Genomic DNA, 25,720 nt, shown 5'->3' on the forward strand with positions numbered 1-25,720 from the left:
CCACCTAGGAAGTAGATAGGTAAGACTGTAGACGCCCATCCTGGTACGGCTTGGCTACTAAAAATTTTACGTATAAAATCCAAATGCTTATCCCGATTGAAAGTAAGAAAATGAGTAGTCCAATGACAGTAAAAATTCGTAGAGGTATGATGCTGAATGAGGTGAGACCATTCCATGCTAATGAAAGCATTTTGCTCAATGGATATTTTGTTTCACCGGCTGTTCGCTCTAATCTTTTGTATTCAATAACCGAATACTGAAACCCCAAAGTCATGACCACTCCCCGTAAGAAAGATTGTACTCTTGATATTGGCTGAGTGATTGTAAAGATTGCTCTCCCATTAAGCGAAAATCTGCATGATTGGGCAGTAATTTAATACCTAGATAATTCATTAAAGCATAGTATTTTTCAGCACTTACTCTTTTAAAGGTGGAATCAGCATCACGATTATTACGAACACCGAATACCATTTCATCCCCGTGGATATACTTTGCAATCATTTGTTCAATGACGGTGATGTCATCTTGCAAGTCAGCATCTATTGAAATGGCACAATCTACACGCCCCACAACACTCATCAGTCCAGCCATTAAAGCATTTTGATGGCCAGTATTAGCAGCGAGCTTCAACCCTTTGATTAATGTGTTAGATTGATGATTATTAGTAATAATTTCCCATGTATCATCTTGACTACCATCATCCACGAAATAACAAAAACTTTTTATATGGATAATTTTTTTATCAATAAGTGTTTGTAAATAATTTTGTAGTGTGTGAATGGTGTGATTAAGCACCTCATGTTCATTAAAACACGGGACAACAATAGCGACAATAGGTTGTGATTTATTCATGTTTTAGATATGCAGTTAAAAATTCCACGATGAATGACTATTATGACATATTGGATAAAGAATACTTTTGAAATCAGACTATAATTATTTTACAGGGATAAAACAGACAAAAACACAAAAGCAGAAAGTTAGTTTTATTCTTATGATGTAGATATGATATTGTACGGATTATTCTGAGTCTCATTAGGATTAAACAATTATGAAAGCAGTGATTCTTGCCGGTGGGTTTGGTACACGTATTAGTGAAGAAACTCACACCAAACCAAAACCAATGATAGAAATTGGGGGCAAACCTATTTTGTGGCATATCATGAAAATTTACTCGCATTATGGGGTAAATGATTTCATTATTTGTTGTGGATACAAGGGATATATTATTAAAGAATATTTTGCCAGCTATTTTTTGCATAATAGTGATATAACCTTTGATATGCAGAAGAATAAAATGCATATTCATAACAATCATTCAGAACCTTGGCAAGTCACCTTAATTGATACAGGTGTTGATACATTAACGGGTGGGCGATTAAAGAGAGTTTATCCACATATTAAGGATTGTGAGTATATCCATTTTACTTATGGTGATGGATTATCTAATGTGGATATTAAAGAGCTTACTCGACATCACTTGAAGCATAAGCGTTTAGCAACTGTAACAGCAATTTACCCTCCCGGACGATTTGGTGCATTGGAATTGGAAGGTGATAGAGTCTGCTCGTTTATGGAAAAGCCAAGAGGAGATGGTTCAATGGTTAATGGTGGTTTTTTTTGTGCTATCGCCTAAGCTATTGAATGACTACATTGAAGGAGATGAGTCCATATGGGAGCAAGAGTCCTTAATTCGCCTATCTAAAGACAATCAGTTGACCGTTTACAGACATAATGGATTTTGGCAATCCATGGATACATTACGTGATAAGAATTTATTGCAGGAGTTATGGACAATCAATCAAGCTCCGTGGAAGCATTGGTGATGGTGCATAATATGAAGATTTAAAAAACAGATATGAACAAAATTGTTAAACAGGATGTAGAATATATCCACAATAAGTTTGTAAGCAGAGAAAAATTAAAAAATAGTACTATTATTATTACAGGTTGTGCTGGATTTTTAGGTTTTTATTTATTGCATTATTTACTTCATTATCAAAAAGATTTAGCGATAAAAAAAATTATTGGATTAGATAATTTTATGCTTAGCAAACCACAATGGATTGAGAATCTTAGCCAACAATATTCCTCTTTTTCATTAATCAATTTTGATGTTATAAAAGATAATATTGCGGACATTGATGAGGCAGAAAATGCTAATTATATTATTCATATGGCCTCAATTGCTTCCCCTTCTTTTTATCGTCAATTCCCACTTGAGACCATGGAAGCCAATACCACGGGATTAAAAAAAATCATTGAGTTTTATAAAGATAAGCCAATTAAAGGTTTACTTATGTTTTCCACCAGTGAAATTTATGGCGATCCAACACCTGAAAATATTCCTACGTCAGAGGAATATAGAGGTAATGTTGCTAGCATAGGTCCTCGTGCCTGTTATGACGAGGCCAAACGTTTTGCCGAAACGCTCTGCTATAACTACGCTAATGCCTACAATATGCCCATTACCTTAGTTCGTCCTTTTAATAATTATGGACCAGGTATGTCTATTTATGATAAGAGAGTACCGGCAGATTTTGCCCAAGCGGTTATTCACAAAAGAGCAATAGAAATTCTTTCTGATGGACGTCCTACTAGAACATTTTGTTATATTGCTGATGCTATTGCAGGTTATTTATTAGCATTAACCTATGGAAAATTTGATGTATTTAATATCGGTTATGATGGTAATGAGCATTCTATTATTGAGCTAGCCAAACAATATGTTACTATAGCCAAGTCATGTTTTAATTATGATATAGAGATTAAATTTGAACAACCCACTGATAAAGAATATCTTACCGATAATCCTAATCGTCGTTGTCCCATTATTCGTAAAGCTCGTGAGCGACTAGCCTACCAACCGGAAATCACGCTTGAAGTGGGTTTAGAAAAATACTTAACATTTTTAATTGAAGCATAGAGAAAATAGAGAGCTATTTTGAACAGCATTATTATTGGATTAGGTTTTGTTGGATTAACCAGTGCATTAGGATTAGCTGAGGCTGGGCATAAGGTTATAGGTGTTGAACAGGATGCTAAAAAATTAAAACTTTTACAAAGTGGGGAAATCCCTTTTTTTGAGCCAGAACTTGCAGATAAGCTAGGGCAACATAAAGATAAGCATTTTTTTTTAGCACCAACCATTGATGAGGCATTAAATTTATGCTCTCCTGATATTGTGATGATCTGTGTTGGTACACCATCACAACAAGATGGAGCAGTAGACTTAAGCTATGTGATTAGTGCGGTGCAACAAACTTGTGATGCATTGGGTAAACAAGCATGCACAATATGTATTAAATCGACAGTTCCACCTTCTTCAGCTCGTGATGTTTTACAGCCTTTACTAGATGGCTATGATAATTTACGTTTAACGAATAACCCAGAATTTCTTAGAGAAGGTTACGCATGGCAAGATTTTATGCAACCGGATCGCATTGTCATTGGTAGCGATTGCTCACAAGCACTCAACACGTTAGAGAGGCTTTATCGTTCTTTTTCATCCCCCATACATAAAGTTAGCCTCACTGAAGCTGAATTTATTAAGTATTTATCTAATACTCTGCTTGCTACCCTCATCAGCTTTGCTAACGAGCAATCGCAAATAGCTGATACCGTTGGTGATATTAACATACAAAAAGTTTTCACTATTTTGCATGAAGATAAACGTTGGCATGATTCATCAGGTACAAAAAAAACTGTCAATATGGCAAGCTACGTTTATCCCGGATGTGGTTTTGGTGGGTATTGTTTACCTAAAGACTTGCAGGCACTCATTAACCAAGCAGAAAAGCAAGGATTTACTCCTAACTTATTAAAGCAAGTCAATGAAGTCAATATTGGTATGATAGATTATCATGCACAAAAAATTATTCATCATACCAAGCAAGATGATAAGATAGCTATCCTAGGATTAGCCTTTAAACCAAATTCTGATGATGTGCGAGATACTCCAGCTCATAAAATCATTGCTGCATTATTAAACGGTGATAGGAAGAATATACAATGTTATGACCCCGAGGCAATGACGACTTTTACTGAACATTATGATTTTCCCATAGCATACAAACCTAGCCTTGAGGAATGTGTAACTGATGCAGATGTTATTGTTATTTGTACAGCATGGCAAGAGTTTACACACTTAGAAGACTTAGCAAGTTTTACTAAAATTAAACAACAAGATAAATTTTTTGACTTGCGTTATTTTTTAGCTACTTAGAAATATGGAATTTATGCATAGCAAATTAGCAGGAGTTTTTTTGATTAAGCATGTGCAACATGCCGATGATCGTGGTTATTTTACACGGTTGTTTTGTAACAAGGAAATACAAGCAATTACTAGCAATTCAGCATTTGTGCAATCCAATTTTTGCCACACTCAACAAGCCCATACTTTCCGTGGTTTGCACTATCAAGTTGCCCCACACAGTGAAGCAAAAATAATCAAATGTATGAATGGCGAGATTATTGATGTGGTTGTGGATATGCGTGATGATTCACCCACTTATCTACAGAGCTTAGAGATAAATTTAAAAGCAGATGAACCCATGATGATATTTGTTCCAGAGGGATTTGCCCATGGCTATCTTTCTTTACAAGATGATACAAAAATTATTTATTTTACGAATAACCACTATCATCTCGAGGCAGAAAGAGGATTGAATCCCTTAGACCCTAAACTCAATTTAGAAGTTAAAGATAAAATTAAAATTTTGTCAGATAAAGACAAAAACGCCCCATTCTTGTCTTAACGCCTACTATCACAAATACATAAATATCTGCGTGCCTAAGATTGATAGAAGAATAACATTTATTTTTGTCGGCTTTTTGGGTGCAGGGTCAGATTTTGCCATATTTTGGTTTTTATATACGATCATTCTTCTTAATCCAATTATTGCCAATATTATCTCTTTTCATATTGCGGTGATGGTTGGATTGATCTTGCAAGCACGATTGACTTTTGCTTTATCGCTTGGCATTAAGCAAATACTCATGCGATACTCTTTTTCTTATATTATCCTTATGTATATTAACTTAGTGGCATCCTCTCTCATGTTATGGGCAGGCATTAGCTTTAGCACTATTTTGCCACTATGGATTAAGTTATTTTCCATGGTGGTGATTGCCATTTGGAGTTACTTTATTCAAAAAAATATTATTTTCAAACAAGACTCTCTTGAAGTATGACCATTCTTATTACTGGAGGAACAGGTTTTATAGGCAAACACCTCATTACTTATTTAACTAATCATTATCCCCATAAGCAGTTGATATTACTTGCTCGCAAAACTTCTGCTTGGCAATCCATTCATGCCATCACTCATAAGGTGCAAATCGCATATATTGAGCAAGGTATAGATGATTTATATCATCAAGATATAGAGGCGATTATCCATCTTGCCACAGACTATGGCAAGAAAGATAAAAATAATCAGGTAAATATTCAGCAAATTAATCAAAGCAATGTTCAATTGGGTCTAGAACTATTAGCCTTAGCTGAATCCAAGCAAATTCCCTTTCTATATAGTGATACATTTTTATCCTTGCGGATAAAAATTATCCCTACATGAGGGAATACATACAATCTAAACGACATTTTTTTGAATGGCTATGCTACTATGCTCAGCAACAACGAGTTTGTGTGCATAATTTACGACTATTTCATCCGTTTGGAGAAGGCGATAAACCACAAAAATTTTTCTCAACGATGATAAAAAAATGCCTAAACCATGAAGCTATTGATTTAACTGAAGGCTTACAGCAACGAGATTTTATCTACATACACGATGCTATCCAAGCTTTTAGCTGTGTGTTAGAGCATGCACTGAATACGCATGATAAAGAAAAGCAAAAAGAAAAAGTATGGTGGAATCACTATGAAGTGGGCTACGGCACAGGCACATCCGTTCGTCAACTAGTGGAATGGATTAAACAATTTAGCCATTCTACCAGTCAGCTTAATTTTGGTGCAATTCCTATGCGTAAAGGTGAATTTGAGGGTGATTTTGCTAATCCTGAGGCACTCATAAATATTGGTTGGATACCACAATTTTCAGTTGAAACAGGAATTAAACAAGCCCTTGCTCAAAGCAAACAATAAAAGATAAATAATCAGAGGCAAGCAAGATGATGAATTGCTTCTCCACGTAGGGTATGGATTGATAGGGATAGTAAGGATTTTGCCTATTTTGATGATCCTTTTTTATACAATACTAACAAACAGCATAAAATTATACATACGATTTTGATTATTTTTTGAGCATTTAGGAGCAAGTATGAGTGAATTTACACACACACAGCACACCACTATCAATATTCAAGCACAAAATACCAATCTTGAAGTCTTAAAAAAACACTTCTCGCATTGCTTTACTAAAGATGGCGAGCTCGATTTTGCTAAGCTTAAAACAGAACTATCACAAAATAACGATATAAACTTTTCAAAAGAGAGTTACTCTTTAGACTGGTTAGGGAAAAGCTATGCACGACTGTTAGCAACAGATAACGCAACTACTTTCCTTACAGAAGATACAACACACAATAACAAAGCAGAAAACAAAAACTCAAATAATCTACTTATAAAGGGTGATAACCTTGAAGTATTAAAGCACCTCTCCCATGCCTATCACGAAAAGGTAAAAATGATATATATAGACCCACCCTACAACACAGGGGGTGATGGTTTTGTACATCAAGCATTACAAAACTCTCATTTAGATTTAAAAAGCTCATTAAGTGCAACAAACATTAGACTATTAAAAAATAAGTTTAATGATTATTTAATGCACAAGGCTATGACTAAGTTTGAAATAGGATATAAAAAAGTATCTAACACTATCCATCCCACCAAATTCACTGATAGTAAAGGAAAAGTGTTAAAAGAAGTTGATGCAAGTGATATTGGCGTGCATGAATCAACAGAGTCAGTTGCTGAAAAATATTTTATAGATGAACTGTTTTATGACTCTGAACTAGAAAAACAAAATATTCAAGAAAATATTAAAGAAGTTATCGTTTTTACCAAAATACCCAAAAACTCAATTAAAATACCCGTAGCAGGTGGCAAAAGTTACTCGCCAGATTTTGCCTATGTAGTAAAAAATACAGATGGTAACAAAAAATTAAACTTTGTAATAGAAACAAAAAATGTAGTGAGTGAAGAACACTTAAGACAAGAAGAACAACAAAAAATAGAATCTGCTAAAAAGCTATTTAATAATGATATTAGCATCACATTTAAAAGTCAGTTTAAAAATAAAAGAATCGAAGAAATTTTGCAGGAATTGAGTTAATTAAATGAATCATGAAAAAGGATAGTTTCTCAAAAGAACAAAAATTAGTAAGCGTGGTGATTCCTGTGTTGAATGAGCAGGACAATATTGAACATACTTTTGCAGAGTTGCAAAAATTATTTGCTAAGTTATCTGAGTATCAGTTTGAATTAATTTTCACGGATAATGCTAGTACGGATGAGAGCTATGCGATGTTGCAGACATTACAACAGGCTCATCCTGATTTGGTTCGGGTGTTTCGTTTTTCAAAAAACTTTGGTTATCAGGCATCGATTTTGACAGGTTATAAAAAGGCACGAGGTGATGCCATTGTGCAATTAGATTGTGATTTACAAGACCCACCAGAGATGATTGCAGATTTTCTTAAGCTATGGGAGAATGGTTATGCGGTGGTATATGGCGTGCGTACAAAACGAGATGAAAATTGGTTGATGGAGAAAACACGCAAGCTATTTTATCGACTAGCGAATTTTCTTTCAGAAGAGCCGTTGCCATTAGATGCAGGAGATTTTCGTTTGATTGATCGCAAAATCATGCAGGCATTGAATTACTTTCATGATGCACAGCCGTATTTACGAGGGGCAATCTCACAAATGGGTTTTAAGCAAATTGGGGTGGAGTATGAGCGACACCGCCGTCTACATGGAAAGTCTAATTTTTCTATTTTTAGCTTAACCTCTCTTGCTTTGGATGGTATTTTAAATCATTCTATTATGCCATTGAGAATTGCCAGTTTAATTGGTGTGATTGTTTTTCCGCTATCAATACTTGTGTTTTTTGGTTATTTTATTGCTAAATTTTTGTTTTCAGGCACTATTCCTCAAGGCTTTACTACCATTGTGCTAATGTTAATCATTAGTATTGGTTTAAATGCTTTATTGTTGGGAATTATTGGTGAGTACATGGGCAGAATTTATAAACAGGTAAAGAATAAACCCTTGACAATTATTGATAAACAATGTGATCAATACAGTGAGGAGGATAGTAACATTACCCCACCGTAAATGAGGGTTTAATGGGGTAGTGTGTAGGTTTATCTGTGGGGAGAGATTATTCACATTTAAAATCACCTCATTACCAATCACCTCATCAGCTAATCTATATAGAAAAAAAGACAAAATATTGAATGGGATAAGGCGTTATAGACGTTATAAATGGACATCTCTACGATGGTTTTGGGTTTTAGGCAATAGATAGTAATAGAGGGAGAGATAGAGCATGATAAAGATTAATAGTGCGGTTAAGGTGAGAGTAGAATTGTGATAAGTCAATAGTGAGGCAACCATAGGTAGGGTAGCGAAAAGGTATAGGAATAAGCTTGTCATGGTGTGTGCCCAGCGTTGGCTTTTTTTCTGATTGCGTTTGTGTGGCAAAATCACTCTTTTGTAAACGAGCATATGTAGGTGCAGACCATCGGGTTGTCCAGGGGACATTTTTCGTAATACTTTTTTTCGATACATAGAAAATAAAGTTTCAATAATCGGGTAGCTCATAATCAGGAATCCACTCCAAGGAGTAATCATATTGTGGCGAGTAACTAATAAGACCGCAATTTCTGCTAAAACAAATCCGATGGTGTATGCCCCACCATCACCCATAAAAATTTTTCCCCAGTAAAAATTCCATAGAAGAAAACCTAAAATGGCAAAGATGAGTAATAGGCAAGTGATGAGTATAAAATTATCGTCTAGACTTATGGCAATGAGAGTAAAGGTACTTGCAGCAAGAATGCTTACACCACCCATCAAACCATTATAGCCATCAATAATATTGATAGAATGTGCAACACCGCCTACAGCAAACATGGTGAATATCAAAGATAGCCACCACCATTGACTTAAGCCATCATCAAATAAGTAAACCCCCACACGATGTAATTGAGCATCAACAAATAACCAAGCAAGTCCGGCGGCAATAAAGGTGAACCATAGGCGTTTAGTGGGGGAGACTTTTTCGCTTATATCCTCACCAATGCCACTTAGAAAAGCAGGTAAAGCACAGAGAAAGAGTCCGATTAGGGATGAGTTTTGAACTAGTGTGGCACTGATTAACAAGGATAGATAGATAGCGATACCACCCAAACGAGGTACGGCTATTGAATGAAATTTTTGTGGAGAATGAGAGGGAGAATCTAATCCAATGGTGAATTTTTTTGCAAGCCATATGGTTAAGGCACAGCTGATGAAACTGATGGTTAAGGTGAGAATGCTTAGGGTTAACGGAATAGCAGTCAACATAATTTATTCAATTCTTTGCCAGCGATTACCACTTAATGCTTTGATTTTTCCTTGTAGTTCTAGAGTAAGGAGAAGTGTGGTAAGCGTTTCAGGTGAGAAAGAGGTGTGTTTGGCAATTTCTTCTGTGCGGATGATTTCATAACCCATTGCCGTTAGAATTTTTTGCTGCTCTGGTGAAAGCTGGTTTACTTCATTATCCCAATTGGGTAAGTTATTTTGGGTGGAATTAGGTATGACTTGTTTTAAAAGTGGTAGGTTAATCTCATCGAGAATATCTTGGGTATTTTGTGTTAATTTTGCACCTTGTTGAATGAGGAGGTGACAACCTTCAGATAGTGGGCTTTGAATGGAACCTGGTACGGCAAAAACGTCTCTCCCTTGTTCGCCTGCTAATCTTGCTGTAATCATTGAACCACCTGTTCGTTTGCTCTCAATGACGATTACTCCATGTGTGGATAAGCCACAAATTAGTCGATTTCTTGGTGGAAAATTCCCGCCCTTGGGTTGTGTTCCTAAAGGCAGTTCGCTGACTAATAAGCCATTTTCTTTAATAATCGTATCGGCAATTTTTTGATTGGATTTGGGGTAAATAATGTCAATTCCTGTACCCATAAAGGCAACGGTTACTCCCTTTGCAGATAAAGCTCCCATATGAGCACAGGTATCAATACCTAATGCCAATCCACTGCATATTGATAATCCTTGCAAGCTGAGTTCATAGGCGAATTTTTGTGTGGTCTTTAAGCCAAATGGTGTGGCTTGTCGGCTACCAATAATGGCAATATTTGGATGCTCAAAAGCAGATAGGTTGCCACGTGCGTATAGAATAGCTGGTGGGTCAGGGAGTTCGCGAAAAGAAGGGGGGTAGGATGGGCAGTTATAACCAATAATATGATGAGTCTGGGATTGTGCTAGCCATGTTTTGATGGTATGAATAGTGTGTTGAGAACAGGGCGTTTGTGCGGCACGATGGATTTTTTCTGTGATACCAATTTGCTGCCATTCTACTGCTGTTTTTTGTAGTGCTTTATCGGCACTAGTGAAAGCTTCCATTAAGCATCCGAATGTAAGTTTGCCAAGTCCTTTTGTAAAAGCAAGCTGCAAACATGAGGATAATGCAGGTTGAGTTAAGTCGTATGACATAGGTTAGATGAGGATATCAATGAAATGGTGGTTGATTGGAAATTATAATTTTACCTTGTATTGGCTTCGCTTATTGTCATTATTATGGTTTTCCATAGTCTTGATTTTTTCTAGTATAACAATGCTTTCAATGTGATGTGTGTAGGGAAATTGATCAAATAAAGCAAGTTGGGTAATGCGGTGAGAATTTAGTGTGTTAAGGTTCGCTATTAATGTAAGGGGATTGCAAGAAATGTAGATAATGCGTTGGAATTTTTGTAAAAACTGCAAAGTGTTATTATCAATTCCACTTCTTGGTGGATCAACCAGTACAGTAGAAAATTGATAATCACTCAGAGGAATACTCTTTAAACGATTGAATGAGCGGTAGCCACTTAATGCTTGGGAAGTTTCTTCTGCTGATAGGCGGACAAAATGAATATTGTGCATGTTGTTTTTTGCTTTTGCTAGATTGGCAAGTTTCAGTGATTCTCTCACCACTTCTGTTGCTAGCACTTGGCGAAATTGCTTAGCTAGAGCAATAGTAAAATTACCATTTCCACAATATAGCTCAAGTAAATCCATATTTTGTTCAGGGTTGGAGGATAGATGTTTGCTTACCCATGCTAACATTTGTGTATTAATGAGGGCATTGGGTTGTGTAAAGGTATTATCATCTTGTAAGTAGGTGTAGGTTTGTTCGCCTAGGGTTATTGTGTAGTCAATATAGCCTTGCTTACAAAACCAGTGTTTTTTGTGTGAACGTACAATAATATTCCAGTGATATTTTTGCTGTAGTTCAGAGATTTTTTTTAGAAATTGTGGTTTTTTTTTCTCAATATCTTGACGATAGATAAGTGTAATGAGTAGTTCATTTTGTAAGTTAGTGCGAAAATTGATTTGTTGACAACGCTCGGCAAGAATGGGATGTTTATTGATTTCAGTCATTAAAATTGGCATGGCTTCACTAATGGCTAATGCAGAGTGTTGGCATGTTTGTATGGCTATGGGTTGTTTGTTTATGCGATCAAACATGGCATAAGCCAATTCGTGATCAAATTTGCGTATGGCAAATTCTATGCGATAGCGAAAATGACTGGCTGGTGAGTGAAAGAATTCTATCTCATCTAAATGTGGTGGTTGATGATTTAAATGCTCAGAAAATTGAGAGAGCCAATAGTTTTTTTTATAGTGAGCTTGTTCAAGATAGCATTTTTCATCTGCTTGGCAAAATTTAAATTGTTGCCAATAGCTAGCATATTGCTGATTAGTTATGGTTGTAGTCTTTGAATTTTCCATTGTGAGGTAGCGTTGTCCCAGAGGTAACTTAGACGATCATGTAAGCGATTGGTACGACCTTGCCAAAATTCCCAGTAGTGAGGTTTTAAACGGTATCCAGCCCATTTTTCTGGGGTTGGGACATAATCTGGATATTGTGCTTCAAAAAGGGAAAAGTTTTTTTCTAGTTCTTCACGACTAGCAATGAAGTCGCTTTGTTCCGATGCGGCTGTGGCGTGTTGATTACCTAGGGGACGGCTTTGAAAATAATCATTAACGCACTCTCTATCTAATTCTATTATGTTGCCACTTACACGTACTTGACGATTAAATTCTCGCCAGAAAAAAAGTATTTGACCTTGTGGATTGTTGCTAATATGTTTGCCTTTTTCACTATTTCTGTTGCCGTAGAAAACAAGTCCCTCCTCATCGAGTTGACGCAACAATAAATATCGAGCACCTACTTCTCCAGTGTGATCAGCAGTAGCTAGGCAACAAGCATGGTAATCAGGAATATTTTCCTGTTTTGCTTGATCTAACCACTCTTGGAGCTGTTCATGAGGTGTGGTTTTTAAGTCGCTTTTTTCTAGTTGAGAAAATGTATATTGCGTACGTGAGTGGTATAAAGACATAAGCGTAATATTTTTTGCTGTATTTTCGTAAAAAGTCAGTAAGCTAGTGTTGTATAAAATGCTAAAATATACAACGATTGTGAAATATAGAACACCATTAAAAATTATAAAACATGATAAAAAAATATGATGCTTCAGCGATTGAAGTATTAACGGGTTTAGATCCAGTGCGTAAGCGTCCAGGTATGTATACCAATACGCAAGATCCTAATCATATCGCACAGGAGGTGATTGATAATAGCGTTGATGAAGCTCTTGCCGGCTATGCTAATCAAATTAAGGTATTCATTGCTTTGGATGGTTCTATGCGTGTGGAGGATAATGGCAGAGGAATGCCCGTGGATGAACACCCTGAGCAGAAACGTAGCGGGGTTGAGGTAATTCTTACAACGTTGCATGCAGGTGGTAAATTTTCTGATAGCAATTATCAATTTTCTGGGGGGTTGCATGGTGTGGGTATTTCGGTGGTGAATGCCTTAAGTAGCAAGTTACAAGTTCAGGTTAAGCGTGATTCAGGGTTGTATTCAATTGATTTTAAGGATGGAGCTGCACTGACTCCTTTACAGTTGGTTGGTAAAGTTGGCAAAAATAATACAGGTACGATAGTGCATTTTCATCCTGATGAGGGGTTTTTTGAGAGAGCTAAATTTAATACGAAGAGTCTGAAAGCTTTTTTATGTGCCAAAGCAGTTTTGTGTGCAGGATTGAAAATTGAATTAGAGATTGAAGCCTTCGGTGAGGAATCCAATGAAAAAGTCTCTTGGCAGTATGAGGGAGGTATATCAGAGTATTTAAAAAGTTCATTAGTTAATTGTGTGCGTTTGCCTGATGAGGTGATTCATGCTGAAAGTAGTGATGATAGCGGTAGTGTTGATGTGGCACTGACGTGGTTGCCAGAGTTTGGTAGCATGATTAATGAAAGTTATGTCAATGCTGTGCCGACAACTGAGGGGGGCACACATGTGAATGGTTTACGTTCAGGTTTAACTGATGCCATTCGTGAATTTTTAGACATTCATCATTTATTACCACGTAGTATAAAAATTACGGCTGAAGATGTTTGCAAAAACCTTGTTTATGTGTTGGCTATTAAGATGAAAGACCCACAGTTTTTGGGACAGACAAAGGAGCGACTATCTTCACGAGAGGTGGTGAGCCAAGTATCACAAGTGGTTAAGGATTGTTTATCCCTATGGCTCAATCAACATATGGATGTTGCTCGTAAGATTTGTGACTTAATTATAGATAGTGCCAGACAACGGCAAAATAGCAGTCAAAAAACTGTGCGAAAAAAGGTTGCCAGTGGTCCTGCTTTACCGGGGAAACTAACCGATTGTATCTCACAAGATATTGAACAAACAGAGTTATTTTTAGTTGAGGGGGATTCAGCAGGAGGGTCTGCCAGGCAGGCACGAGATAAAAGTTTTCAAGCGATTATGCCTTTGCGTGGGAAAATTTTAAATACATGGGAAGTTTCGCCTCAGCAAGTACTTTCTTCAGATGAAATTCATGATATTTCTGTGGCAATAGGGGTTGAACCAAATGCGTTTAGTATGGAAAAGTTACGTTATGGTAAGATATGTATTTTAGCGGATGCGGATTCAGATGGTTTGCATATTGCGACGCTGTTATGTGCATTGTTTTTAAGGCATTTTCGTGTATTAGTGGAGAGAGGGCATATATTCATTGCTATGCCACCGCTATATCGTATAGACATGGGCAAGGAAACACGTTACGCCATTGATGCAGAGGAAAGAGATCATATTATTAATAGTTATTCAGGCAATGCAAATGTGCAAATTACTCGCTTTAAAGGTTTGGGAGAAATGAATCCATTACAACTTCGTGAATCCACCTTACATCCAGATACTAGACGCCTCATCCAATTAACAGTGGATGAGGAGAGTAACTCTATGGATATGATGGATAAATTATTGGGAAAAAAACGTGTAATGGATAGAAAGATTTGGCTAGAAGAAAAAGGTGATCTAGCTGATGTCTAAGATTAAACAACGTTTGTATATACTTATATATTCTCATGAGTAGTAGCTTCCACATGGAATCATAGAAACAAGATATGTTTAAAGAAACTCTCGTTATTATTGGCTTTATTGATCGTATCAAAAGCATTTTGATTGCGATTTTACTTGCTTCAATTGGTAATAATGTTTTATTTATTATTCTGCCAATTAATCTTGAGATGAATGGCATATCTACTTCTGTGATTGGTTGGGTGATGGCAGGATATTCATTAGGTATCTTTTTGGGAAGTCAATATGGACATATTATAATTTCCCAAGTTGGACATATTCGTAGCTATGCTGCTGTTGGGGCAATGGTGAGTATGATTGCTAGCTTGCATGTATTTGTTGAGTATGAGTGGGCAGTTTTATTGATGCGTATTGTGGTGGGTATGGCAATGTCAATTATTTATCTCACCCTAGAGAGTTGGCTTAATGCTACCAGTGAAAGCAATTCTCGAGGAACTATCTACTCGTTGTATCAATTCTCCTATGGTTTAGGTTTACTTGCTGCTCCATTTGTGGCAACGATTTTTGATCCAAGTGATTTACGTGCCTTTAGTTTGGTTACCCTATTTGTTTCATTATCACTGGTACCACTGGTGATGACGAATTTTAAAACCCCACAAATTATTGGTAATCAAGAAAAACTACCGATCATAGAGATGGTTAGGGATACGCCTAGTGGAGCAGTAATGGCAATGTTTGCCGGTGGGTGTGTTTCTGCTCTAACCTCTTTACTGGCTTTATTTGGTACGTGGATGGAGTTAAGTGGTAGTCAATTATCTATATTAATGGCTGCGGCTATTGGAAGTTCTATCTTATTACAAATTCCCGTTGGTAAGCTGGCTGATAAATTTGATGCACGTTATTTGCTACTAGCTTTGAACATTGTTGCAACAATCAGTTCATTTTTTGTGTTATGGTGTATTTATTTTGAAAGTAATTGGCTATGGATTGTTTTGTGTGCGGCAATTTTAGGAAGTTGTTTTTTCTGTATGTATCCATTGTGTATCAAGTTTGTTTTCAATCAAATGGATGCTGAAAAATCAATTCCTGCAATGAGTACATTATTGATTATTTTTAGTATTGGTGCAGTAGTAGGACCAATTGTTGCTTCCTTATTTATGCAGTTTATTGCTCCATGGGGACTCTTTATTTTCTTTTTTATCAGTATGCTAATTGCTTCCTTATTTATGCTTTATCGAGTGTTACGTAGCAGTTCACCAGAGCTTGATGAAGAAAGTGTTCCCTATATGATCACGATAAAAATGCTCCGCCCAATGAGTGTCAATCTTGATCCAAGAATGGATTATTTGATGACTAAAATGGATAATACCGCCATTAAAACCTTAGCTAATACCATTGCAATATCTCCAGTTAAAACTCAAACACTCATTGAGAGTTATACAGAATATTTAGAAGGGTTTACTCCGGAGGAGATACTGACATCACTAGTGTTGCATAAACCTCGTTTATCTAAGACAATTATTCGTGCGATGCGTAATATTCATCCAGATAAAGAAATTGATTTTGCCTATGCCTTAAGAGATTTGATTTCACTCAATAAATCCAATATTAATCAGTTACTGCTTAAAGGCTTAATCCATAAAGTCGATGATGAGTTAATGATGCAAATTAAGGCATTATTTGAAGAATTTATTACACCTCTAAATGAGAATAATAGTTAGGTTTTAACTGATTAAAAAGAGGGTGCATATTAATTTTAGTCAGATTTAGACATTTTCTTGATGTCTATGAGCAATGGATTTAAGATATTCTTGTGTAACATCACCGGTGCTGTATTTTCCATCAAAACAAGAGGTATCAAAATCGTGAATAGAGGGATTTGAACCACTGGTTTTGACTGCGGTAATTAAATCATCAAGGTCTTGATAAATGACCCTGTCTGCACCAATTTTTTCAGCAACTTTTTCAGGAGTTTTCATCTGATAAGCAATCAGGTCTTCTTGATTAGGCATATCAATACCGTAAACATAGGGGAAAAATATCGGTGGAGAAGCGGAAGCGATATAGACTTTTTTTGAACCTGCTTGACGGGCCAGTGAGACAATCTCTTTGGAGGTGGTTCCTCGTACAATGGAATCATCTACAAGCATAACTTTTTTTCCTTTAAATTCTGAGGTAACGGGGTTGAGTTTACGTTTGACTGATTTTTTTCTTGTCTTTTGTCCAGGCATGATAAAAGTTCTGCCAATGTAACGGTTTTTAATAAGTCCTTCGGTATAGTCAATATTTAATACTTTTGCCATTTCTAGAGCACTGGTGCGACTGGTATCAGGTATGGGCATAATGACATCAATATCTTCAGGTGACATGACACGTTTGATTTTTTCTGCTAAATAGTGTCCCATGTTTTTTCTAGCTTGATGTACGGATAGACCATCTACAATGGAGTCTGGACGAGAGAAATAAACATATTCAAAAATGCATGGGCTGTAGAATTGTGTGCTAGTGCATTGATGACTAAGTAGTTGTCCATCTAGTGTAATGTAGATGGCTTCACCTGGTTTGACGTCTCGTTCGATTTCAAAATCTTGTGTCGTTAAGGCAATGCTTTCAGAGGCTACTGCCCATTCGGTTGTGCCTTTGTATTCTCGTTTTCCTAAAATTAATGGACGTAATCCATGTGGATCACGAAAAGCAATGATGCCATAGCCAACAATTAAGCCAACTGTAGCATAGGCACCTTTCGCTCGTTTATTTACCCCTTCAATCGCTTTAAACAATGCTTCAGGTTGTAGCTTAAGATCTCCATGTGTATAGAGTTCATCAGCAAAAAGATTGAGAAGTACTTCTGAATCTGAGCGAGTATTAATGTGCCGTTTATCTCTAGCAGAGAGTTCACTGGCTAGTTGACTGGAATTGATTAGGTTGCCATTGTGGGACAGTGCAATACCATAGGGAGAGTTAACATATAGAGGTTGTGCTTCTTTTTTGGTGTAGCATCCAGCAGTTGGGTAGCGAACATGCCCAATACCGATATGACCGCTAAGATAATTCATATGACGTGTTCGATAGACTTCTCGTACATACCCATTATTTTTACGTAACTTTAATTCATTTTTATCTAAAGTTGCAATGCCAGTGGAGTCTTGACCACGGTGTTGGAGGAGGGTTAGTCCATCAAATAATAATTGGTTAACTTGTCTTTTAGGAGAATAAATGCCGATAATACCACACATGAGATAATGTTTAAAATATTGTTGGAATAGAAAGATGATAGAAGGGGAAGAGAGTAGTGGTTGTTAATGTGAGAGTTTCTATCATTATGCTGGTTGTTTATTTTTTATCGCCACTTTCGTAGTGTCGCAAAGACATCTACGGGTTTATCAAGCAGTTGTTCTGCGTAGTCTTCACATGCTGCTTTTATCTCAGGTTGATCACAACGCCAAAAAGGGTTAACTAAATGTTCGGTTTCTACTGTGCTACAGCCATTATAGAGATGATTTTGTTTGCATAATTCAATGTGTGTGTAAATATGCGAGTTATTTTTTTCAACTTTTTTGGCAAAATAAAGATTCTCTAAGGTATAGTCATGTCCATAGTAAAGCATGGTTTTACTAGGCAGTTGCATGATTTTTTTTGTTGAGGACCAAAAAGTTTGGGCATCTCCTTCAAATAGCCCTCCAGCTCCGGCTCCAAATACGGTATCACCAACAAAGCAAAGTTGCTTTTCAGCACTGTAATAACAGATGTGATCAAGGGTGTGTCCAGGCGTTTCAATAACTTCAAAGTGAGTATGCACACCTTCACTTAATATTTTGTCCCCTTCTTGCAATGGATGAGTAATAAATTTGCATGGTGATTCCTTAGGACCGTAAACTTTACTGTTTGGAAATTCTTTTAGTAGTGTAGGTATGCCATCAGTATGATCGTAATGATGATGGGTGATGAGAATATCACAGACAGAAAGAGAATGTTTTTTGAGATAGTTTATGATGGGTTCTGCATAACCTGGATCAACAATAGTTGCTACAGATTGCTCTTCTGATTGCATAATCCATATAAGATTATTCATCCCAGATTCAAATCCAGCAGGAACAGAATTTATTTGCATTATATTAAGTACAGCAAAGAAAGGATTAATCGCTCAAAATGATGCCCTATAATTTAAATCATAGATACATTTTTTTACATTTGACTTGATTAAATTATAGCATAGTCAAGTTAGTCAAAATTACAATTTTTCTCATGAGTTTATCGTATTTAGAGTATTTAAAAAAATTTACCACTGTTGTAGCAGATACTGGAGATATTGAGGCAATAAAAAGGACGCACCCTCAGGATTCAACAACGAATCCGTCATTAATTCTTGCGGTAGCTAAGCAAACTCAATATGAGCCTTTTGTTCGACAAATTATTCAAGAATCAGGGCAAGATATTTCATTGTGTATGCAGTTATTATTGGTAGGTTTTGGTGAGCAGATAGTCAAAGTGATTCCAGGTCGGGTATCAATAGAAGTTGATGCACGATTATCTTATGATAGGCAACAAACTATTTCTTATGCACAAAAAATTATTGATTTATTTGCTAAGAGAGGCATTGATCGTTCACGCGTATTGATTAAAATCGCCTCAACTTGGGAAGGTGTTCAAGCAGCTAAGGAGTTGGAGAAACAAGGAATTCATTGCAATCTTACGTTGTTATTTAGTTTTGCACAAGCTGTGATTTGTGCTGAGGCAGGTGTAACGCTTATTTCACCCTTTGTTGGCAGAATATTAGATTGGTATCGTGATAATCAAAACTTTATTTCAACGGATCCTCAAGAGGATCCTGGTGTGAAGTTTGTCACAAAGGTTTATCATTATTATAAAAAACATGGCTATCAAACAGAAATTATGGGAGCAAGTTTTCGTAATAGTGGAGAGATTATGCAATTATCGGGCTGTGATTTGCTCACCATTTCACCTGTCTTGATAGAAGAGCTAGATGGTAGTATCATGGAAGATAATTATCAAGCGGCAAAGTTATCTAAGCAAGACTCTAATAAGCTTGGTGGCAATAAGCTTAGCTATAATCAACAGCAATTTATTGATCATCATAATCAAGATTTAATGGCAAAAGAAAAGCTAGCAGAAGGAATTGAACGTTTTTGCCAAGACACCATTCAGCTTGAGGAATATATTAGGCAATTATAAAAAAAAGTTAACCCTAGTATCCCCATAATAAAAAAACCCAAACAATAACGTCAATATATATTGACGTTATTGTTAAAGTTAGTTATACTTTACAGATAAGGCTGGGTGATATTTTCACCTAATTTTATTTAAAAATTTAAAAAAGAGGATAAGTTTGCTTTCTGGCAAGTTTGTGCTTCAACATTTATTTATTATCTGTAGATGAGATTCATGAAAAATATACTTTATAAAAATGCTATTTCAATAGCTATTCTCCTGGGTTATCTTTTTATTGCGACAGGCTGTACAACTATGCCACAAAAAAATGATGTTTCTGCACAAGCAGTTTTAAGCAATTATGCCGATATTGCTCATGCTGGTTACAGTGATTCGCTCATCACTGCAGAGCGTTTAAATAAAGCAATTGAATCTTTTTTAGATAAGCCTAGTCAAGCTAGCTTAAAGCAGGCAAAAGAAGCTTGGTTAAAGGCGAGAGTTCCCTATCAACAAACCGAAGTGTATCGCTTTGGTAATGCAATTGTTGATGATTGGGAAGTAAGAGTCAATTCTTGGCCATTAGATGAGGGGTTAATTGACTATGTTGATGTTAAATACTATGGTGAAGAAAGTGATGATAATAGTTTATATACGGCGAATGTTATTGCTAACTCTTCATTTATAGTGAATGGAAAGAAAATTGATGCCACACGAATTACTCCTGAATTATTAGCTGATAAATTGCAAGAAGCTGGTGGTATTGAGGCGAATGTTGCTACGGGTTACCATGCTATTGAGTTTTTATTGTGGGGACAAGATTTAAATGGTAATGAAGCAGGAAAAGGAGTGCGTCCTTATACAGATTATAGTCTTGAAAATTGTACCAATGGTAATTGTGATAGGCGTCGAGCATATTTACAAGCAGCATCAACTCTTTTGGTGGATGATCTCAAGGAAATGGTTGATAATTGGGCAAGTCAAGGGAAGGCTCGTCAGGGGCTTATTGAAGGTGATGAAAAAAGTGGTTTGCGTACAATTCTTCAAGGAATGGGTTCATTATCTTATGGTGAGCTTGCAGGTGAGCGCATGAAATTAGGCTTGCTTCTTGGTGATCCAGAGGAAGAACATGATTGTTTTTCTGATAACACGCATAACTCGTATTATTATGATGCATTAGGTATTCAAAATATATACTTAGGAAAATACACTAGGATTGATGGAAAAGTGGTAAGTGGTCCAGCTATCTCAGTGTTAGTCAGCGGAAAAAACGGTGAGGTGGATAAACAGTTGAAAAAAGATTTAGATGATACGATGCAAGCGATGCAAGAATTAGTTGATAGAGCTGAGAATGTTGAAGCTTATGATCAAATGATTGCCTCGGGTAATAGTGTGGGCAATGCTGTGGTAAAAAAAGCTATTGATTCATTACTTAAACAGACAAAATCAATTGAGCGGGCAATTACTGCTCTTGATTTAGGGAATGTTGAGATAGAGGGTTCTGATAGCTTAGATAATCCTAATAGTGTTTTTCAGTAAGAAAAAATTATGTCTATTTTTGTTGTTTCAATGAAAAAATATTCGCTTATACATGCTAACATAAAAATGTTAGCATGTGCTTTTGTGTTGTTGATTCCTTTAGCAGCAATGACTCAGCAGGTGGATAAAACAGAGTCTGTTATGCCTTTGCGTAAAGATTTGTCAAAGAAAGATAAGCAAAGAGTATGGAAAATCACTAGACCCACTAACAATTTTTCTCAGGCAGAGAAATTTGAACTTATGCAGGGAGGTGCGGGGACTTCCCAGAAAATGATTAATCAAAATTCCTTTTCTAATCCTTCGGCAAATTTAACGTTTGAAGAGCAACAAAATTTTTTGTTAGGTAATGGAATGTTTAGAAAAATTTGGGTATCTTCTCCATCATCAACTCATGCTTCTGATGGTTTAGGACCAATTTTTAATGCACGTTCTTGTCAGAGTTGTCATGTGAAAGATGGTCGTGGACGTCCTCCAGAGCCAGATGAACATAGTGTTTCAATGTTTCTTCGTTTAAGCTATGATGCAGATACAAAGTTAAGTATTGGTCATATAGATATTCGTGATATTCAACAAATAAATAGTTCAGAAACAAAAAAAATTACTAAGTATATACAGCGTAATCATCCAGATCCCACTTATGGTGGACAGTTACAAGATTTGGCTGTTCCAGGACTTAAGGCAGAGGGAAAAATGAAGGTTTTATATGAAGAGAAGATGGTTACTTTGGCAGATGGAACAACTGTATCTCTTCGATATCCACACTATAGCGTTAAGAAATTGACTTATGGTCCATTGCATAAAAAAACAACCTTATCACCACGAGTGGCTAACCCAATGATTGGTTTAGGGTTAGTTGAGGCAATCCATCCAAGTGATATATTGGCACTATCTGATCCGCATGATCAAGATAAAGATGGTATATCAGGAAAGGTTGGTTTGGCAATAGATGATAAAACAGGAAAGATTGTGCTTGCACGTTTTGGTTGGAAGGCACAAGTTTCTTCCATTAAAAAACAAAGTGCAGGTGCTTTTGCTGGGGATATTGGTATCTCAACACCAGAAGTTCCAAATTCCTATGGTGATTGTACGAAAAAACAAAAAGAATGTTTTGATTTTCCTACCGGTGTGCAAAAAAAATTAGGGAATACGGAAGCACCGGATCCTATTTTGGATTTGGTTACTTTTTATTCTCAAAATTTAGCAGTGCCTGCGCGACGTAATGTGGATGATAAACAAGTGTTAAATGGAAAAAAATTGTTTTATAAAAATGGTTGTATTGCTTGCCATTCACCCAAATTTGTAACTAGGCGAGATGCGTTAAATAAAGCTCAATCTTTTCAGTTAATTTGGCCATATTCTGATTTTTTATTGCATGATATGGGAGAAGGATTAGCAGATAACCAGTCGGTTGGTGTTGCCAATGGACGGGAATGGCGTACACCACCTTTATGGGGAATAGGGTTAACTAAAACTGTAAGTGATCATACTTTTTTTCTTCATGATGGTCGAGCAAGAAACCTAACTGAAGCTATTTTGTGGCATGGTGGTGAAGCGAAAGTTGCTAGAGATCGTTTTGCTAAATTAAACAAATCTGATCGAAAGGATTTGATTAAATTTTTAGAGAGTTTATAGTTTAAAAATGCGTTACTTTCAATTTAGTACTTTTTTTCTGGGCTTGTTTGTTGTTAATGTTTTTGCTGGAAATATTGAGCAAAAAATATTGCAGCATACATTAAATGACTATATTCAACCAAACTATCAAAATCTTGTCAAGGCAACAAAGGGTTTTGAGGAAAAAACCAATCAATTATGTCGCCTTGCCAATCATAATAATTTACAAGAAAGTCGAGACTATTTTTATCAAGTTGTTGAGGCATGGGGTAGTATTGAATGGTTACGTGTTGGTCCAGTTATATCAAATAATCGCACGGAACGTTTTTTCTTTTTCCCCGATAGGAAGGGAATTGGGTTGCGTCAAGTTCAGTCTATATTAGCAAAAGAAAATCCTCAGGCTCTTCAATTGTCTTCTTTGCAGAAGATGAGTGTTGCGGTGCAAGGAATTGGTGCGGCAGAATATTTGTTATTTGGACGTCGTGCCGAATCGCTAGAAAAGAAAAATTCTTTTCGTTGTCGTTATATACAAACTGTTGCTAAAAATCTTAGTCAAATGGCTATGAAAATTCATCAAGAATGGATAGATGATTCTCAGTTAATTGAGAATTTTCTCAAACCAAGTTTAACTAACCCAAACTATATTTCTAATAAAGAAGCCATGAATTTTTTAGTTGGGACGTTAATACATGGCTTGCAGGCAATTAATGATTCGCGTATCGGGGTTTTTCTGCGTCAGCCACCAAAAAAAGATCGACCAAAGTCAGCACCGCTATGGCGTTCGCAATCAACTATGCGTTTACTTACATCTAATTTACAAGGATTAAGAATGCTATTTGCCAAGAGCCAAATTGCAACACTTTTACCACCTGAAAGTGATTTAGAAAATACCATTTATTTTGACTTTGCACAGGTAATTAAGACTTCTTCATCATTGAATCTACCCATCTCAGCAATACTTAAAGATAGCGATAAACGACAAACTATACAGTATTTACAGCTGAATATAAGTTTTCTTATTGAACTATTAAGCGAGCAATTTTCAACAGCTACAGGATTGACAACGGGTTTTTCTTATAATGATGGTGACTAAATGATGGTGACTAAATGATGGTGACTAAATGATGGTGACTAAATGATGGTGACTAAATGTCATAGTGATTATGAATTGCCAAGGCGACAATTCATAAAGCATCTTGGAGCGACAATATTTCTTGCTTTGGCACCAAGACGATTACGTGCCGAATTGGATGTTCAGGAAAATTTATATATTAGTGCTTATAAAAATCAGCATAACCAATTTGGTGTTGCCTTGATTAATGATCAAGGTATCATTATCAAAAGCTACCGCCTCCCAGAACGTGGTCATGGTTCGGCGATAAGCAGAAAAATAAATAAAGTTGTGACCTTTGCCAGACGCCCAGGAAATTTTGCTTTAGCTATAGATTTAACAGGGAATCAAAAGCCTATTTTCTTTGAAACCCCATCATACTCACATTTTTACGGACATGGGGTATTTTCAGAGAATGGAAAGTTATTATTTGCAACAGAAAACAAGTATGAAGATGGTGAGGGTTTAATTGGTATTTATGATACAGAAAAGCAATTTCAACGAGTTGGTGAATTTAGCACATATGGGATTGGTCCGCATGAAATAATACTTATGCCAGATAAAAAAACATTGTGTGTTGCTAATGGGGGGATACTCACTCATCCAGATACAGGAAGAACGAAATTGAACTTGCATACTATGCATTCTTCTATTGTTTTTATCAATTCTCACACTGGTCAGTTACAAGGAAAATATAAAGTTGATGATGCGTTGAAAAGATTATCTTTACGGCATATGGATGTTGCAGTAAATGGAAGAGTGTGGATAGGAGGACAATACGAAGGAGATGCTCGTGAAAAAGTCCCATTAATCGCTAGCATTGATCAAACAAATGGTTTATATTTCCATGCGATTCCAGAGCAAGTTTTATCAAAGTTCTCAAATTATGTAGGTTCAGTATCGTGCCATTCACATAAAGATGCTATTGCTTTTTCTTCCCCAAAAGGAAATGCATTAATTACCATTAATGGCAAAGGAGAAGTATTGAGTAATGAAAAGATTGAAAGAGTTTGTGGTGTATCAGAATTTGACAAGAGTTTTATTTATACAAGTATGACAGGGATGTTTGGTCATCATCATTATCAAAACTATTGGGATAATCACCTAAGAAAAGTTTGACGTATGGGATTTGGATGATTAAATGAGTGTACATTATGGTGTGGGTATATTGATTAATTTAAGAGAAAAAATATGATAGGAAATACTATATCTCTTCCGAAAGGGTGTAAGTTACAAAGTGATATTTCAGTAGTTGATATACTGGGTAATGTGATTATTTGGTTTCTTTTATCCGTAGTTACGCTTGGTTTGGCAATGTTTGTTTATTTTTACTATCATACTAAGTTTGTCATCAATCATACATTTATTGTCGATCGTGATGGAAAAAAGATTGGCAAACTTAGATGTGAGTTAAATTTAGGGCATGCAATTGGTAATGGGGTTATTTGGATGTTATTGACAATCCTTACTTTGGGGATTGCCTTATTCTTTTATTTTTATAAAGTCACCGCTTTTATTATCAGTAAAACAGAAATAGAGATGTTTGATGATTAAGGAGTTGATTTCATTAGTATTTTTCTTTATTTTTTACATGTAAAAATGAAGAAAATTAGTATGCAGTATGTAAAATTTTGCTAGAAGAGTTCAAAGAAATCAAACTCTAAACGACTTGACTCTCTTTCCCCAATTATATTTATATGTACGGCGTTCACCGGCAGGGATAGTTTTATTTTCA

The 25,720-nt window shown here is 36.1% G+C and overlaps 12 protein-coding genes and 1 pseudogene across 12 annotated transcripts; 8 read left to right on the forward strand and 5 right to left on the reverse strand.

Annotated features, from left to right (window-relative positions):
• Positions 1-1,051: 1,051 nt before the first annotated feature.
• On the forward strand, positions 1,052-1,636 carry LOC145274113 (glucose-1-phosphate cytidylyltransferase-like). The gene has a single exon (XM_080127287.1). The coding sequence runs from the start codon at positions 1,052-1,054 to the stop codon at positions 1,634-1,636; it is 585 nt and encodes a 194-aa protein (XP_079983413.1).
• Positions 1,637-2,044: 408 nt separating this feature from the next.
• On the forward strand, positions 2,045-2,926 carry LOC145274114 (UDP-glucuronic acid decarboxylase 1-like). Its single transcript, XM_080127288.1, has one exon. It carries the CDS (start codon positions 2,045-2,047, stop codon positions 2,924-2,926), a length of 882 nt encoding a protein of 293 aa, XP_079983414.1.
• Positions 2,927-3,187: 261 nt separating this feature from the next.
• LOC145274115 (UDP-glucose 6-dehydrogenase-like) lies at positions 3,188-4,225 on the forward strand. The gene has a single exon (XM_080127289.1). The coding sequence runs from the start codon at positions 3,188-3,190 to the stop codon at positions 4,223-4,225; it is 1,038 nt and encodes a 345-aa protein (XP_079983415.1).
• Positions 4,226-4,229: 4 nt separating this feature from the next.
• LOC145274116 (dTDP-4-dehydrorhamnose 3,5-epimerase-like) lies at positions 4,230-4,757 on the forward strand. The gene has a single exon (XM_080127290.1). It carries the CDS (start codon positions 4,230-4,232, stop codon positions 4,755-4,757), a length of 528 nt encoding a protein of 175 aa, XP_079983416.1.
• A 956-nt stretch (positions 4,758-5,713) lies between these two features.
• Positions 5,714-6,106, forward strand: LOC145274117 (CDP-abequose synthase-like). The gene has a single exon (XM_080127291.1). The coding sequence runs from the start codon at positions 5,714-5,716 to the stop codon at positions 6,104-6,106; it is 393 nt and encodes a 130-aa protein (XP_079983417.1).
• Positions 6,107-7,309: 1,203 nt separating this feature from the next.
• On the forward strand, positions 7,310-8,302 carry LOC145274119 (putative glycosyltransferase YkcC). The gene has a single exon (XM_080127292.1). The coding sequence runs from the start codon at positions 7,310-7,312 to the stop codon at positions 8,300-8,302; it is 993 nt and encodes a 330-aa protein (XP_079983418.1).
• Positions 8,303-9,538: 1,236 nt separating this feature from the next.
• Positions 9,539-10,678, reverse strand: LOC145274120 (DNA processing protein DprA-like). Its single transcript, XM_080127293.1, has one exon. The coding sequence runs from the start codon at positions 10,676-10,678 to the stop codon at positions 9,539-9,541; it is 1,140 nt and encodes a 379-aa protein (XP_079983419.1).
• Positions 10,679-10,720: 42 nt separating this feature from the next.
• On the reverse strand, positions 10,721-11,692 carry LOC145274121 (tRNA/tmRNA (uracil-C(5))-methyltransferase-like). The gene has a single exon (XM_080127294.1). It carries the CDS (start codon positions 11,690-11,692, stop codon positions 10,721-10,723), a length of 972 nt encoding a protein of 323 aa, XP_079983420.1.
• A 236-nt stretch (positions 11,693-11,928) lies between these two features.
• LOC145274122 (pyridoxine/pyridoxamine 5'-phosphate oxidase-like) lies at positions 11,929-12,567 on the reverse strand. The gene has a single exon (XM_080127295.1). It carries the CDS (start codon positions 12,565-12,567, stop codon positions 11,929-11,931), a length of 639 nt encoding a protein of 212 aa, XP_079983421.1.
• Positions 12,568-12,680: 113 nt separating this feature from the next.
• Positions 12,681-14,570, forward strand: LOC145274124 (DNA topoisomerase 4 subunit B-like). Its single transcript, XM_080127296.1, has one exon. It carries the CDS (start codon positions 12,681-12,683, stop codon positions 14,568-14,570), a length of 1,890 nt encoding a protein of 629 aa, XP_079983422.1.
• A 1,754-nt stretch (positions 14,571-16,324) lies between these two features.
• Positions 16,325-17,794, reverse strand: LOC145274125 (amidophosphoribosyltransferase-like). Its single transcript, XM_080127297.1, has one exon. It carries the CDS (start codon positions 17,792-17,794, stop codon positions 16,325-16,327), a length of 1,470 nt encoding a protein of 489 aa, XP_079983423.1.
• A 104-nt stretch (positions 17,795-17,898) lies between these two features.
• LOC145274126 (hydroxyacylglutathione hydrolase-like) lies at positions 17,899-18,669 on the reverse strand. The gene has a single exon (XM_080127298.1). The coding sequence runs from the start codon at positions 18,667-18,669 to the stop codon at positions 17,899-17,901; it is 771 nt and encodes a 256-aa protein (XP_079983424.1).
• Positions 18,670-18,803: 134 nt separating this feature from the next.
• On the forward strand, positions 18,804-19,751 carry LOC145274128 (transaldolase pseudogene; annotated as a pseudogene).
• The last annotated feature ends 5,969 nt before the right edge of the window (positions 19,752-25,720 follow it).

The sequence above is a fragment of the Euprymna scolopes genome, unplaced genomic scaffold (assembly GCF_053919585.1).
Source record: "Euprymna scolopes isolate OS-2025 unplaced genomic scaffold, ASM5391958v1 sca272, whole genome shotgun sequence".
NCBI classification, from domain to species: Eukaryota; Metazoa; Mollusca; class Cephalopoda; order Sepiida; family Sepiolidae; genus Euprymna; species Euprymna scolopes.